Below are 16,727 nucleotides of genomic sequence, written 5' to 3' on the forward strand. Positions count from 1 at the left end.
CTTATGCTTACAGAAAAACAATGATTGGCGTAGTAGTAGTGGGAGTTGGTATTGCTGGCTCTGTGAGGATCAGAGACCTTCTTAAGCCATTGCCGTCTAGTCCATCGGAAAATCTGAAACTTGTTGGTTTTGTTTCAAGGTCAGTATTTTATAACGTTTTAAATATTTAAGCCTTAAAGGGTTTGTAAAGGTTCACATTTTTTCACCTTAATGCATTCTATGCATTGATGTTTATAAGTTAAACTCTTCTTCTTCTTCTTCTTCTTCTTCTTCTTTTTTTTTTTTTTTTTTTTTTAATTACTTGAAACCCTCAAACATTATTATTATTTTTTTTTTTTTTCTAACACCCTAGAGCAGTGATGGCGAACCTTGGCACCCCAGATGTTTTGAACTACATTTCCCATGATACTCTGGCACTCTGCAGTGTAGTGGAGCATCATGGGAAATGTAGTTCCAAAACATCTGGTCAAGGTTCGCCATCACTGCCCTAGAGAATAAAATGGTGGTTGGACTTTGTTACACTGTATTTGTTCAGCGGTCTTACAAGCGCACTTTTTTGGGGAAAAAATACACCTTTCTTATTTTTTAATATAAAAAAAGGCTAACTTTACTGTCCTTTTTTAATAAAAAAAAAATATATAATTTTATATATATATATATATATATATATATATATATATATATATATATATATATATATATATATATATATATATATATATATATATATAAGTTAGCCTTTTTTTTTTTTTATGTTGTCAAAAATATGTTGCGCTTCAAAATTTGCACCCGCTCATGGCGACAAACTTTTACCCTTAAAAATCTCCATAGGCGATGTTTAAAAATTTCTACAGATTAACAGTTTTCAGTTAGAGGTCCAGGGCTATTGCTCTCACGACTGCGCTGAGACCCCATACGTATGGTTTGAACACCGTTTTCATATGCGCGCACTACTCGCGTATGCGTTAGTTTCTCGTGTGCAAGCTTGGCGGGGCAATAAAAAAAAAAAGTTTTTTTTTCGTCCCTATTTGAAAGATTTTCTCTCACTAGCCTGTACACCGATCTTTTGAACAAAGGGGAAATAAAATCTTTAGTCTTATAAACCTTTTATTTAAAAAAAATAGTTTTGTATATGCACATTGTGTGTGTGTGTGTGTGTGTGTGTGTGTTTAAGTCCTTTTTGACATCAAATTTCTATTCTTCAGGAGGGACCTTGGGGAGTATAATGGCGTAAAGCAAATTGGCTTGGAAGAGGCACTAAAGAGCAGTGATGTTGATGCTGCTTTTATTTGCACGGACAATGCAAACCATGAGGAAAGTGTAAGGTAGTAATGTTTTGGCTTTTTTTTTTTTTTTTTTATTAATATTCTTTCCAAGTTGAGCATATGGAGAACTTCACATACAGTATCTAACAAAATTGAGTACATCCTCATTGTTGTGTACAGCTTGTATAACAGTGTAAATTTGCTGTCCCTTCAAAATAACAGCCGTTAATGTCTCAACCGCTGGCAACAAAAGTGAGTACACCCCTAAATGAAAATGTCCAATTTGGGCCCAATTAGCCATTTTCCCTCCCCGGTGTCATATGACTTGTTGGCGTTACAAGATCTCAGGTGTGAATGGGGAGCAGGTGTGTTAAATGTGGTGGTATCGCTCTCACTCTTACTGGTCACTGGAAGTTCAACATGGCACTCCATAGCAAATAACTCTCTGAGGCTCTGAAAAAAAGAATTGTTGCTCTATATAAAAATTGCATAGGCTATAAAGAAGATTGCCAAGACTGTGAAACTAAGCTGCAGCACAGTGTATAACACCATATAGTGGATTAACAGGCCAGGTTCCACTCAGAAAAGGCCTCGCCAAGGTCGACTAAAGAAGTTGAGTGCACATGCTCAGCGCCATATGCAGAGGTTGTCTTTCGGAAAAAAAGACGTATGTCTGTGCTGCCAGCATTGCTGCAGAGGTTAAAGGGGTGGGGGATCAGTCTGTCAGTGTTCAGACCATACGCCTCACACTGCATCAAATTGGTCTGCATGGCTGTCGTCCCAGAAGGAAGCCTCTTCTAAAGATGATGCACGAGAGCCTGCAGTTTGCTGAAGACAAACCGACTAAGGACATGGATTACTTAAACTGTGTCCTGTGGTCTGAGACCAAGATCAACTTATTTGGTTCAAATGGTGTCAAGCATGTGTGGTGGCAACCAGGTGAGGAGTACAAAGACAAATGTGTCTTGCCTACAGTCAAGCATGGTGGTGGGAGTGTCGTTTTCTGGGGCTGCATGAGTGCTGCCGGCACTGGGGAGCTACAGTTTATTGAGGGAACCATGAATGCCACCATGTACTGTGACATACTGAAGCAGAGCATGATCCCCTCCCTTCGGAGACTGGGCCTGCAGGGCAGTATTCCAACATAACGACTCCAAACACACCCCCAAGGCGACCACTGCCTTGCTAAAGAAGCTGAGGGTAAAGGTGATGGACTGGCCAAGCATGTCTCCAGACCTAAACCCTATTGAGCATCTGTGGGGCATCTTCAAACGGAAGGTGGAGGAGCACAAGGTCTCTAACATCCACCAGCTCTATGATGTCATCATGGAGGAGTGGAAGAGGACTCCAGTGACAACCTGCGAAGCTCTGGTGAACTCCATGCCCAAGAGGGTTAAGGCAGTGCTGGAAAATAATGGTGGCCACACAAACTATTGACACTTTGGGCCCAATTTGGACATTTTCATTTAGGGGTGTACTTACTTTTGTTGCCAGTGGTTTAGACCTTAATGGCTGTGTATTGAGTTATTCTGAGGGGACAGCAAATTTACACTGTTATACAAGCTGTACACTCACTACTTTACATTGTGGCAAAGTGTCATTTCTTCATTGTTGTCACATAAAAAGATATAATAAAATATTTACAGAAATGTGAGGGGTGTACTCACTTTTGTGAGATGCTGTACATATCCAAGAGTTTACAAATGTTTGACGTTTGAAAGGAGAATAGACTCCTTTTGATTTAGGCCCCTTTCACAGGAAGGGTTCAAATAGGTGCACCTGCCAGTTTTTCAGACAGATCTGATCAGACCCTCCATTCAGCCATATGGACCGGTGGGTGTAAAAGGACTTGTCTATGCAGTTTTAATATATACCCCCATATTCTTTTTCATGATGGGGGTTAAAATGTCAGCAAATCCTTGACCATAAACAATTTATTTGTATACCATACTACTAAGAAAGGCAGTTTAAATCTGTTTTAAATTATGGTGGCACTGTTAAAAACCAGGATAGGTGCCCATTCAGAAAGTGGTGTGCCACCATATTGCTGATTTTGTCTCGGCTTTGTCTAAACTGTTAACAGTTTCCCACCTTTTTAAAATGTTGTCTGTCAAGCACGTAGAGGTTTTTCAACATGTTGGAAAATTATTTTGTGAGATGGTGACCAATTTCTAGTCTAATTTTAAAGGATAAGTTCACGTTTTTGTTCACTTTATTTTATTTTTTTTTCTAAATTCCAGCCCACCCTATGTACCAATAGAGCATTCATGTACTTATTTTTGCCAAAAAAAAAAATCAAAGCTTTCCATTAAATTTACAGACCACTTATGTTTGGAAACATGGATGAGGACAATAAGGTATCTATTGCTTCTGCCTTCATGCACAGACTATAGGTCATGACACAGGAGGGTGTTGACCAGCTGACCTTGTTGGCATACACTCTGCATCATCTACCCACCCATTCCCAGCTGCACGTTTTTTAAATCGAATGCAAACAATCAGTGATCACCCTTCTCACTAAATATACAATATACTCGCATTCCCACCTGAATGGACTGCCCTACACACAGCAATTGCCCCAAAGAAGTTCCATAACTTCTAACCTAACTAGTGGGAGTGAGCATTTTATGTCTCGTTTTTTCCTTTGACACACATAGGCAGCCCATTGATTTCAATGGGCTGCACTAAATGTGGCTTATGGGACATTTTGGCATTTTGTGGTTTGCATGGTGTGGTGTGTTTTTGTTTTTGTTTTTTGTGTGTTTTGCAGCATTTGCCACTTGTTTTTTGACATGGCATGTGTTTGGTGTGCAGTTAACAATTAATGGCACTGAAAGCGCAATTGGTAATTTTAGGTGTATAAAGATGGCCATACACTGTACAATCTCCTTTAGATCTGCCATCAATTATGTAGTGCAAGGGCCTGCCTGATTGGATACAGAGTGATTGGCAAGATAGTTGTTTCCTCCTATTTTATATAAATTTTGGTAAATCTAAAGGAGATTGTAGAATCGGATTGTATAGTGTATGTCCGCCTTTATACACCTAGTTGTGCTTTCAGTGCCATTAAAGTGGTTGTAAACCCTTACAGACCAATTTGACCTACAGGTAAGCCTAGATTAAGGCTTGTCTGTAGGTCCAAGAAATATCTCCTAAACCTACATGTTTTAGAAGGTATTTGCAAAAGGACAGGCACCGCTGTCTACGGCGCATGCGCATTGAGCATGGTGCTGCTAATGGCGATTTGCCTTTAGTGGCGGCTCCCATGTGCATGCACGGGAGTGAAGTCATCGCAGCTCCGGCCAATCACAGTGCCGGAGCCACGATATCCTGAAAGAAGATGAATGCTCCGCAGAAGAGTGGACAGCGGTGACATCGCTGGCTCCTGTGTCAGGTAAGTGACACATAATGGGCTACTATGCATCGCATAGTAGCCCATTATGCTTTACCTTTTGCAGGGAGACAAAGAGGAAGTAAACCCATCAGGGTTTACTTCCTCTTTAATTGGTAACGGCACACCAAACACAGAAGTAAACACATTTTGCCATATGAAGAAAACGAGTGGCAAATGCTGCAAAACGCACAGTAAAAAAAAACGCAACGCACAAAATGCCAAAAAATGTCCCATAAGCTACATGTAGCACAGCCCATTCAAATCAACAGGCTGCCCATGCATGTCACAGGAAAAACGAGACCCAAAATGTGCGCTTCCACTATGCTAGATGTGAATGGGTCCTGAAAGTGAAATTGGTGTGTTTACACAAGAACAATGGGGCTCCATTCACAGCTGTGTGTTTCCTTGCATTTCAGAAGTGTGCTACACCAAGCTCAAAAAAAATTAAGTTCTGAAGCTTCCTTAGGGTGATTTCTGAATGTAGGGCAGCCCATTCAGGTGGATGGGCTGCCCTATGTGTGATGAGTGAAAATGCTCACAAAAAAAAAAAACGCATGTGGGAATGCGAGTTCCCGCTATGCAGAGATGTGAACGGGGCTTGACAGCTGAGTGTTTCTGTCCACTCCCTCCTATATACTTGTATAAATATGGACATGCACTATGCAGTCTGATTTGTATATTGTGTATTTGGTGAGATTGCATCTCATTTAAAAAAAACATTCAGCTGGGAATGGTTGGGTAGATGATGCAGGGTGTATGCTAATGAGGTCAGCTGGTCAACTCCTTCCTGTGTCATCACCTATAGTCTGTGCAGGAAGTAAGGCAGAAGCAATAGATACGTTTGGAAACATGGATGAGCACAGTAAGTGCTCTGTAGATTTAATGGAAAGCTTTGATATGTTTGCCAAAAATTACACGTGTCCAATTGATCCATAGAGGAGCAGGAATTTAGAAGAAAATAAAAAGTTAACTTACTTAAAGCGGAACTCAATCTGAAAATGCATAACAGTTTCAATACAAGATAACTTTTAGCATGGTTTTTAATACCTTTTTATTCTCCAATAGGCGCTTCCTGGAAGCAGGAAAACATGTTCTTGTTGAGTACCCAATGGCTCTCTCGGCACAAGCCGCACATGAATTATGGCAACTAGCAGAACAAAAAGGTGACTACATGCAATGCTGTAAAATTTATGATATTTGACATAACAAAGTGGCTGATAAAAGTTTAATACTAATCTCCAATGTTTGGACGCAGGTTAATTCTTTCAACATTCTTCCTTGTCTTGCAGGTAAAGTCTTACATGTTGAGCACATTGAGCTTCTTACAGAGGAATACAGAGCCCTGAAAAAAGAAGTGAATGGGAAGACACTTGAGGAAGGAGTCCTCCATTTTACAGGCAAGGCCACATTCACATTTATTGTGTTCAGCTTGTTAGCTTCTCCTCACCAAAGAATTACTAATTATTTATTTTTTGATTTTTAAGCTGCTTTTTAAAGTATTAGATGTCCATTGCACCATATTGATTTACACAACTTTATATTTAGGCTCTTCAAGTATGATCCATTCTAATGTATATTTTCTATTTACCATACTAAAAGCTTAACTGAAAACTGAAGTAAAAAAATTGTAAAATAATGCATTTGGGTGGCAAAAATATGAATTCAATCTATACACGGGGGGAGGGGGGGGGGGGGAAGAGAACCTAGGGGAATCTAGGATGGAAAAGCACCTGGGGGTCCTAGTAGATGATGGGCTCAGCAATGGCATGCAATACAAGCTGCTGCTAACAAAGCAAACAGAATATTGGCAAGCATTAAAAAGATCAACTCCAGAGATAAAACAATAATTCTCCTGCTCTACAAGACTCTGGTCCGGCCGCACCTGGAGTATGCTGTCCAGTTCCTGGGCACCAGTCCGCAGGAAGGATGTACTGGAAATGGAGCGAGTACAAAGAAGGACAACAAAGTTATTAAAGGGTCTGGAGGATATTAGTTATGAGGAAAGGTTGCGAGCACTGAACTTACTCTCTCTAGAGGAGATATGATTTCAATATACAAATACTATACTGGTGACCCCACAATAGGGATAAAACTTTATCGCAGAAGGGAGTTTAACAAGACTTGTGGCCACTCATTAAAATGAGAAGAAGAGGTTTAACCTTTTAAACTACATAGAGGGTTCCTTACTGTAAAGCCCCATACACACTATCAGATTTTCTTCAGATTTTTTATTTTATTTTTTTCCTTCAGATTTACCAAAACCATATAATATGAGGTCAAACACTAGGAGTTTCAATGTGTATGCAATCAGGCATGCCCTTCTGCTACATGGTTTTGGTAAATCTAAAGACAAAAATCAGCAGAAAATCTGATAGTGTGTATGGGGCATAAGAGCGGCAAGGATGTGGCATTTCCTTCCACAGGCAGTGGTCTCAGCAGGGGGCATCGATGGTTTCAAGAAACTATTAGATAAGCACCTGAACGACCACAACATACAGGGATATACAATGTAATACTGACATAATCACACACACACAGGTTGGACTTGTGTCTTTTTTTTTTTTTTTCAACCTCACCAACTATGTAACTCCGAGCTATGCAAAAGAGTTTCAAGGAAAGCATCTTTTGTGTGCTTTGTGTATTTCTTCCAAATCTGTGCAGTAATCTGGTCTGAAACTTTACCTTTTGTGCAGTAGTTTCCTGTAGTAAAGACCGGTCACTGCTGCTCTCTCCTTGAGCAGGGTAACTGGCCTTGTCTCTGCCCCTGCTGTAGTTTTTCTCCAGGCAGCCTGTAGTGGGTGGGGCATGTTCAGCCCTTCCCACAGACCAGCTGTCTGCAAAGGTAATTTCTACTTTTACAAGGTGTTATCTGAGTTTGCAAAGAGATAGAGATATCTCTCTATCTCTATCATTTTTATTTTTTTGGACATCTATACAATTTATTGCTGTTAAGGAATATATTTAAATGAAAGTGTTGGTGCCTGGAGGCTGAACTTCAGGGGAAATAATGCTTATTTTGCAGTTGGGCTGCACATAAATGAGCATTTTTATTCTCTCTGGCATTGTGCTTTAAAGTCACCAGACATTAAGGCAGAACTAAAGTTTATTTATTTTTTTTATTTTTTATTTTTGTGTACCTTGTGCTGTGCATGCAAGGGAAGAAGTGGAGATTTTTGCAGAAAGTCTGTGCCATTTTGGGCAGAGCAGTACAGTGGAGAACACTAGAAAAAAAGCTAAGGCAAGTGTTAGACAGGGTCACCTTCACTCTAGGGGATTGCGGCAGGTATTTACCTAAAGGTACAGTTGTGATTTCAAATTCACTGGGATGGCTTTTTTGTTCTTAGTGTTTTTATTTTAACCACTTCCCGACCAGCGCACGACGATGTACGTCGACAGAATGGCACGGGCAGGCATATTGGCGTACATGTACATCCAATATTCGTTGCCGCCGTGCCATCGGGAGCGCGGCGGCGCACTCCCGCGCTGGTCGGGACCCCCGTGAGTCCGATCGCGGGACCCGTGGACTTGATCGCCGTGGGCATCCCCGCGATCGTCTCACGGAGCGGCCGAATGGAGGAAATGCTGTATAAACAACATTTTTCCATTCTGCCTAGCAACTAGTGACGCTGATCTCTGCTCCATGTGATTGGAGCAGAGATCAGTGTACACTAAATGAAAGCCCAACCCCCCCCACAGTTAGTAACACACCCCTAGGAACACTTAACCCCTATACTGCCACCCACTGGTTAACCCTTTCACTGCCAGTGTCATTTACACAGGAATCACTGCATTTATATAGCAGTGATTACTGTATAAATGACAATGGTCCCAAAAATGTGTAAAAAATGTCCGATGGGTCCCCCACAATGTCGCAGTCACAATAAAAATCGCAGATCGCCGCCATTACTAGTAAAAAAAAAAAAATAATAAATTATTAAAAAAATGCTATAAAACTATCCCTATTTTGTAAACGCTATAACTTTTGCGCAAACCAATCAATAATCGCTTATTGCGATTTTTTTTTTTTACCAAAAATATGTAGAAGAATACGTATCGGCCTAAACTGAGGGAAAAAAATGTTTTTTTATATATTTTTGGGGGATATTTATTATTACAAAAAGTAAAAAATAATGCGTTTTTTTTCAAAATTATCGCTCTATTTTTGTTTATAGCGCAAAAAATAAAAACCGCAGGGGTGATCAAATACCACCAAAAGAAAGCTCTATTTGTGGGGAAAAAAGGACGTTAATTTTGTTTGGGAGCCACGTCGCACGACCGCGCAATTGTCAGTTAAAGCGACGCAGTACCGAATCGCAAAAAGTGGTCTGGTCTTTGACCAGCAAATTGGTCCGGTCTGAAAGTGGTTAATGCTTGCACTTTTTTTTTTTTTTTTGTTTTTGTTTTATTCTTCTTAGGTGGACCTCTAGATAAGCAACGTTCAGGATTCGCTGCATTTAGTGGCATAGCCCGGGCGACCTGGCTGGTTGACCTTTTTGGAGAGTTGACTGTTACCTCTGCTACCCAAGAAGAAAATCCAGGAGAAAAATACTCTAAACTTACTGCACACTTTGTTACAGCAAATAACAAGTGAGTTATACATTGATTATACCTTGCATAGCAAGGTATAGTTAACTTTTTTTTTTTTTTAGATCCTTTACTGCCAACTCTCTCCGTAAAGTTGTCACACTATTATTGCAACACAGTAAGGATTCTGGTTATGAGCATGTGATCTACACTATTTGACAGTGCTCGGGCCTGGGTGGCCAATCGCCAGACATGAATGCTGTCGCATGGGGGGGGGGGGGTGTTAACTATGACATCATCCACCCACATAAGCGCTGACTCAAGGTTGACTTTTGAAAAAGAGAGGTGGCAAGGGAGAATGGATACCTTTTGCTAGGTAGATGTGCTATCTGTAAACACCTTTCACTTAATCACTTGAATCCCAGGTGCCAGTTTAAAAGGGGGCTAGGAGAGCGGCTACTTATCCTATTGTCAGTCAAAAAGGACGCTGGAAGCACATGTACCCCATAAGCTGAAACAAGCTCCTGGGTTTCTGATTGTGTTCATTGTAGCTTTCTGTATAAGGGACTGTAAACACAGATGCCACTGCATTGTGCTTACAGAGAACATGACCCTTTTCTGTGTGTCCAGAGACTAGAATTGAGCCAAAGTAGCTCTGGCCTGCCTACCCCCTGCAGCAATAAATGACTGCTATTGTGATCTGTTGCTGCCGAACTCTGAGCTGATCCTGACTCTCCATGGAAATTTTTTTTTTTAAATTGAAATATTCTCTGGCCACATCTAATCTCCACATCCCAACAGTAGTGTCTGGTGATCTGGATAACATTGGCATACTCATATAAGCAAACTAGAAGTCATTCCGAATTTTGGTGTCACAATACCATAAAAATATTGCCATTATTTGTGTCCACACAAAAACAACTTTTATGCTAGCAATTTATGCAAAAAAATAACTTTTTTTTTTTCTTCTTCTTCCTGCATGCTTTGTAATGTAACATCTATACAAGAAAAATCTTTCCAAAAGTAAAGCGCAAGCATTCACTGAGCGTTTACAAAGTTGCCCTTGGAAAATTACTGTAAAATGCATTTTTAACAATTTTAAAACTTGAACAAATTTATTCAAATCTGCTACCAAATTAAAGCCCTTCCATTCTCAAGGAAAATAATGTAAAATATGTCAATGGAACCTTTAAAGCTAAGAGGTATAGGGTACGGAACTAGGACATGACCAAAAGATAAATGCTTTGGGATGCAAAGGTTTAGCAAGATAGGTGCCTTGAAAAAGTATTCATACCCCTTGAAATTTTCCACATTGTGGCATGTTACAGCTAAAAATGTAAATGTATTTTATGTGATAGACCAACACAAAGTGGCACATAATTGTGAAGTGGAAGGAAAATGAAAAATGTTTTTCAACATTTTTTACAAATAAATAGGTGCAAAGTGTGCATTTGTTTTCAGCCCCCTGCGTCAATACTTTGTAGAACCACCTTTCCCTGCAATTACAGTTGCGTTTTTTTTTTTTTTTAAAGTCTTTTTGGGTATGTTTCTACCAGCTTTCCAAATCTAGAGTGACATTTTTGCCCATTCTTCTTTGCAAAATATCTCAAGTTCTGTCAGTTTGGATGGAGAGCGTCTGTGAACAGCAATTTTCAAGTCTTGCCTCAGACTCTCATTGGGTTTAGGTCTGGACTTTGACTGGGCCATTCTAACATATGAATATGCTTAGATCTAAACCATTCTATTGTGGCTTTGGCATTATGTTTGGACTCGTCCTGCTGGAAGGTGAATCTCCCCCAGTCTCAAGTCTTTTGCAGACTCTAAAGCCCCATACACATTATCCGATTTTCTGTAAATTTTTTATTAATTTTTTTTTTTTTCCTTCAGATTTACCAAAACCATATAATATGAGGTCAAACCTTAGGAGTTTCAATGTGTATGCAATCAGTCAGGCCCATGCACTACATGGTTTTGGTAAATCTGAAGACAAAAATCAGCAGAAAATCTGATAGTGTATGGGGCTGAACAAGTTTTCTTCTAAGATTGACCTGTATTTGGCTCCATCCACCTTCCCATCAACTCTGACCAGCTTCCCTGTCCCTGCTGAAGAAAAGCATCCCCGCAACATGATGCTGCCACCACCATGTCTTATGGTGGGGATGGTGTGTTCAGGGTGATGTGCAGTGTTCGTTCTCCGCAACACATAGCGTTTTGCTTTTAGGCCAAAATTTCCATTTTAGTCTCACCTGACCAGAACACCTTCTTCCACATGTTTTCTGTGTCCCCCATATTGCTTCTCGCAAACTGCAAACTTCTTATGGCATTCTTTTAATGGCTCTTTTCCATAAAGGATAGATTTGTGGAGTGCACGACTAATAGTTGTGCTGTGGACAGATTTTCCCACCTGAGCTATGCATCTCTGCAGCTCCTCCAGAGTTACCATGGGCCTCTTGGCTGATTCTGACTAATGCTCTCCTTGCCTGGCCAGTCAGTTTAGGTGGACGGCCTTGTCTTGGTAATTTTGCAGTTGTGCCATACTCTTTCCATTTTTGGATGATGGATTAAACAGTGCTCAGTGAGATGTTTAAAGCTTGGGATATTTTTTTTATAACCTAACCCTGCTTTAAACTTCTCCACAACTGTATCCCTGACTTGCCTGGTGTGTTCCTTGGCCTTCCTAAAGCTGTTTGTTCACTAAGGCACACAACAAAAAACAAATTGCTCATGGGACTTTTTAAAGAACACACCTCAAAAACTTACCAGGTAAAAATGGTATAAATGGTTTATTCAACACACATTTAAAAACCACATGTAATACAAAAAGAGGAAAATATATTAGACATCGACATATTGGGAAATTTTATATTCATGTAATAAATCTTTCCATGAGACCTGGATATGTCACTAAGATGACTGTCATTAGTCTGGAATGGCCGCGCTAGGACGCGCTTCATGAGAAGAGTCTTGCATCTTCGGGAGAAGCACAGATAGATGCCTGGAGATCAAAAGCGTTAGTAAATAAAGCACCAAACAGGAAAAAATGGGGGGGAAAGGAGGAGGAGGAGCGCGCGGGGGGGGGGGGGGTGCGCAAGCATTTGTATATAAGATTCAGTATATTCCATTAAAGGGGTTGTAAAGGTAAATTTTTTATTTTCTACATAGGTTCCTTTAAGCTAGGGCATTGTTGGTTCACTTACCTTTTCCTTTGATTTCCCTTCTAAATGTTTTTTTGCTTTGTCTGAATATCTCACTTCCTGTTTCTCCTCAGTAAACTTCTCACCATCATCCGAGCTGGTGGTTAGTCAGCCAGAACAGCTTACTGAACAGCTTACTGGGGTGAAACAGGAAGTGAGAAATTTAGACAAAGAAAACAAAGAAAAAAAACATTTAGAAGGGAAATCGAAGGAAAAGATAAGTGAACCAACAATGCACTAGCTTAAAGGAACCTATGTAGAAAATAAAAAAATTACCTTTACAACCCCTTTAACAATTGATGAAAAACTACTGGCGTAGTATAGATGACTCTTTGTAAAGTAGTCAAAAGATTGCTGTATATGGGTGGGTATACCACCCTAAATCTGTAAAGGAAACGTCAAAACGAAACATCAATAAAAGTAGATAAATTAATGCATAAAGAGCTAACCATGCCACCAAGCTTCCCCCCGGGAGCTGTGTGAGGGCAGGGAGATGGAAAGCTGTGAGAAGCCTCAAGAAACCCGATCCTGGGTGAAAGATGCAAGTCCCACAAAGGAAGTATCCACACCTATTAGAACTGCACAATTAATTGTTAAAAAAATCGTGATCTCGATTTAACCCCCTTGACAATCTCTATTACAGAGTTTGCCGATTCTTTCATACAAGTGGAGAGACTTATCTGCTCACTCAGCTGTGAAAAGAAAACATCCTGGCAGTCTGCCAAGCTTTTAACATAAAGCATTGTAACAAACTCTTCCTCCTTAGATCAAAGGGATAAACTTCTGTGTGTAAAAAAAAAAAAAAATACAGGCAGTCTACCAAGTTTTTAACAACATGTAAATGCAGGAAGTTTAACCACTTAAAGTCTAAATCTTTTTCGGACACTTGTTTCTTAAGTTATAAATCAATATTTTTTGCTAGAAAATTACTTGGAACCCCCCAAACATTATATATATATATATATATATATATATATATATATATATATATATATATATATATATATATATATATATATATATATTTTAGCAGAGACCCTAGGGACTAAAATGTCAACTGCTGCAATATTTTATGTCACACTGGATTTGCCCAGTGGTCTTTCAAATGCAATTTTTTGGGAAAAAATACACTTCAATGAATAAAAAAAAAAAAATCTGAATCGTGCAGCTCTACCACCTATACAATCAAGATGTATCAATGAGATGATCAAATGTGTTGACATGATGAAACGGAACTAATTATATCATGAATAAAGAATGTAAGCCAAATGAGGAATGAGGTGTGCAAAATATAAAAATCTGATAATCCTATGCAGTTTATAGAATGCAAATGAATTTTAGATATGCTAAAATGCTATAATTGGGTGATGTGGTTGCAATTGCATTTAAATTATACCATCAAACAGTGAGTGATTTGTGATCCAGCGTGTATATACAAAGGGACAACCATCATAGATGATGTCAGTATTATGGTACAAGATGGTGCTTGGTAATTGTGTGTAGGTAGTTGTGAGTCTAAAAAAGTGAGTAGAAAAGAAAAACGCCCAAGAACCAGCTGGATCCCCATGAAGATGGATCAAACTGGCTTGAGACCTTGAAACAAGTTCATTTACCCTCAGAGGGAACCGATTTCATGCCTGGTGGCCAAGCAATGGTCTGAGCTAAATAGCTCAAACCATTGGGTTAGCCCCGCCCGCACAGCATTCTCATGGTAGAAATTCACTAATCGGCTCGCATAGGAAGATGGGGAAGAGCCGCACCAGCTCATCCCCATTCATGGCGGCCAGCTGATACCTATAGCCCCCTAATGATAACGCAGCTGTGTCATTGATGGCGGTGTCAACCGTCATGTCATTACAATCCAATGCGCGAGAAATGGAAAGGGGCAACACTAGGGGAAAATTGGGGGGAAAAAAAGAAAACGCCAATCCCACCACACTCCAGACGTCAAATGGCAAAAGGAGACCTGTGGCATCCACGTCCCTACATAGGAACCCCCCACGCTACTCCAAAGGGAGGTATCCCCCCATGGATGTGTGCATGCAAGTTATAAAGGGGTCTGGAAAACCCGGAGGGATTGCAGCTCTCGGGAAGAAGAAATCGGTGATTGAATGGGAGGCAGGTACCTGGTACATTTTGAGTTTTTCTCTTTAAAAGTCCCATGGGTAATTTTGTTTTTGGTTGTGTGCATACTATTGGGGCCTGAGTAGCACTTCTACCCATCTCGTACCAGGTCTTTACCCATCTCATACCAGCTCTACTCTCTTTATAGTTTGTTCATGAAGGTTCGCTAAAAAACCTCTGCGGGCTTCACAGAACAGCTGTATGTATACTGAGATTAAATTGCGCACAGGTGGACTCTATTTACTAATTAGGTGACTTCTGAAGGCAATTGGTTACACTAGATTTTAGTTAGGGTTATCAGAGTAAAGGGGACAGAATACAAATGCATGCCACACTTTTCAGATAATTTTTTTGTAAAAATGTTGAACCATTTATTATTTTTCTTTCCACTTCACAAGTATGTGCCACTTTGTATTGGTCTATCACATAAAATCCCATTTACGGTTACGATTTTGGTCGTAACATGATAAAATGTAATGGGGTATGAATACTTTTTCAAGGTACTCTAGAGGCCCAGGACCAAGATAATTAACCATTTTTGAGATGAAACCCAACGGCTCATTTCCTTGAGACATCTAAAAATGTTTCCTGAACAATCCAGTATGAAGATATCTCGTTTTGCAATCCTTTCCCTGAACAATCATACACAGATATTAACCTTCATGTTTGTGAAACTGGATTTTTCCTGAAACCAATTTATCTTTAAATTTAAGCTAAAGTATATGTAGACTCTTTCATTTCTAAAATGTATACCTGAGCTTAAAAATCCAAAATGATGCATAACATCGCTTCCAACTGTCCTACTATTGTTCCTCCTTTTGGAGACTTCTTTATAAAACATACATTTTATTTATTTATTTTTTCAAAACCTTTCTGTTTTTGGTCTGACTCTGTAAATGTTTTTTGATTTAATTTTTCGAAAACCTGCTGAAAGGGAAACTGTAGTCATTTTCTAACTGCTAAACTGGAAAAAAAAAACTGAAAATTAAACACTTGCCTTTCCGTAATTTTCCTTTCCTGGTGCCTATCCATGGCAGCATACACATTGTTGGTTGTTCTGCCCGCAACTAACCCACAGGACCACGTCTTTCTTGTAACTAGTCTCAAATAATGCAGATTACGGCAACGGAGGGCGTATGCTGCCATGGATAGGCACCAGGAAATGAAATTTACTGAAAGGTAAGTATTCAATTTTCCTTGTGCCTCCATGGCAGCATACACATGCTAAATAACTCGCTCCATAGGGAGGGTTGCTGCAAAAGATATAGTTTATTTGGGGTTCCAAAATTGTAACATGGCTTTTTTTTTTTTTTTTTTTCCCCAAAATCGTGGGAAGTTTGGCTGAATCCAGGCTATAATGAGCCATGAAGGTGGTAAACTAAGACCAACTTGTCGCCCTACAAATTGTTTCCGGAGAGACCTGTGCTAAAGCCGCCCAAGAAGATGCTATTACCTGAGTCGAGTGGGCATTGATTGCTGCTGGAACGGAAGACCACTAGCCCGATAAGCCTTCTGAATCAGACGTACAATCCAGCTTCCTATAGTTCTTTTGGATGATGCCAACCCTTTTCTGATTCCGTTTAGAATAACAAATAGGCATTGGTCTTTGCAGAAAGATTGTGTTAGCTTGATGTACCGACAAAACGTCTTTGCAATGTCTAGCTCATGTAATCTTGACGTAGCTGGGTTTTCTTCAAAAGTTGGGAGAACCCATTCCTGATTAAAATGGTAAACAGTCAGAACCTTGGGAATGAACTGATGAATCGGCTGTAGAACGACCCTGCCTGGAAAGAATGTAATGTACGGATCTTGTGCTCCCAAGGCTTGGATCTCTGAAAGCCGCCTTTCTACTAGCTGTCACCTCAGGACGTAGGATTTCAGAGTAATACTTTCCAGAGCACAAACCTCGGGAGGTGTGAATGGAGGTGCTGTCAAAGTATTCAATACCAGAAGTAAATCCCGCTTCGGGTACAGCATTTTCCTGGGTGGTCTTAACCTTAGAACTGTTCCATGAAATCGTTCTATCCAAGGGTTCATAGCCCATCTGGTGTCTGTTGAGGCTGAGACTTGTTCTTTGAGGGTACTAAGCCCCAAACCTAAATCTAACCCCTTCTGTAGAAACAGGAGAATGTCATTTACACCTGGTCTTAATGGGTTAAACTGGTTAGCTTCCGTAAACTCTGAAAATTTCTGCCATATCCTGTAGAAGGCTTTATTGGTGGACAA

General features: G+C 39.9%; 1 protein-coding gene across 1 annotated transcript in view; it reads left to right on the top strand.

The window, feature by feature from the left end:
• The window catches only part of BLVRA (biliverdin reductase A), a 52,129-nt gene that overhangs the window by 25,431 nt on the left and 9,971 nt on the right, over positions 1 to 16,727 (top strand). The window contains exons 2-6 of the mRNA XM_077491699.1: positions 14 to 139; positions 1,206 to 1,325; positions 5,725 to 5,822; positions 5,949 to 6,056; positions 9,075 to 9,246. Of these exons, the coding sequence (XP_077347825.1) occupies positions 21 to 139; positions 1,206 to 1,325; positions 5,725 to 5,822; positions 5,949 to 6,056; positions 9,075 to 9,246 (617 nt within the window). The 5' untranslated portion in view covers positions 14 to 20. The remainder of the gene's footprint in view (positions 1 to 13; positions 140 to 1,205; positions 1,326 to 5,724; positions 5,823 to 5,948; positions 6,057 to 9,074; positions 9,247 to 16,727) is intronic.

Source organism: Lithobates pipiens, unplaced genomic scaffold (assembly GCF_037356315.1).
Source record: "Lithobates pipiens isolate NorthernLeopardFrog02 unplaced genomic scaffold, aLitPip1_a1.2 Scaffold_19, whole genome shotgun sequence".
Classification (NCBI taxonomy): domain Eukaryota; kingdom Metazoa; phylum Chordata; class Amphibia; order Anura; family Ranidae; genus Lithobates; species Lithobates pipiens.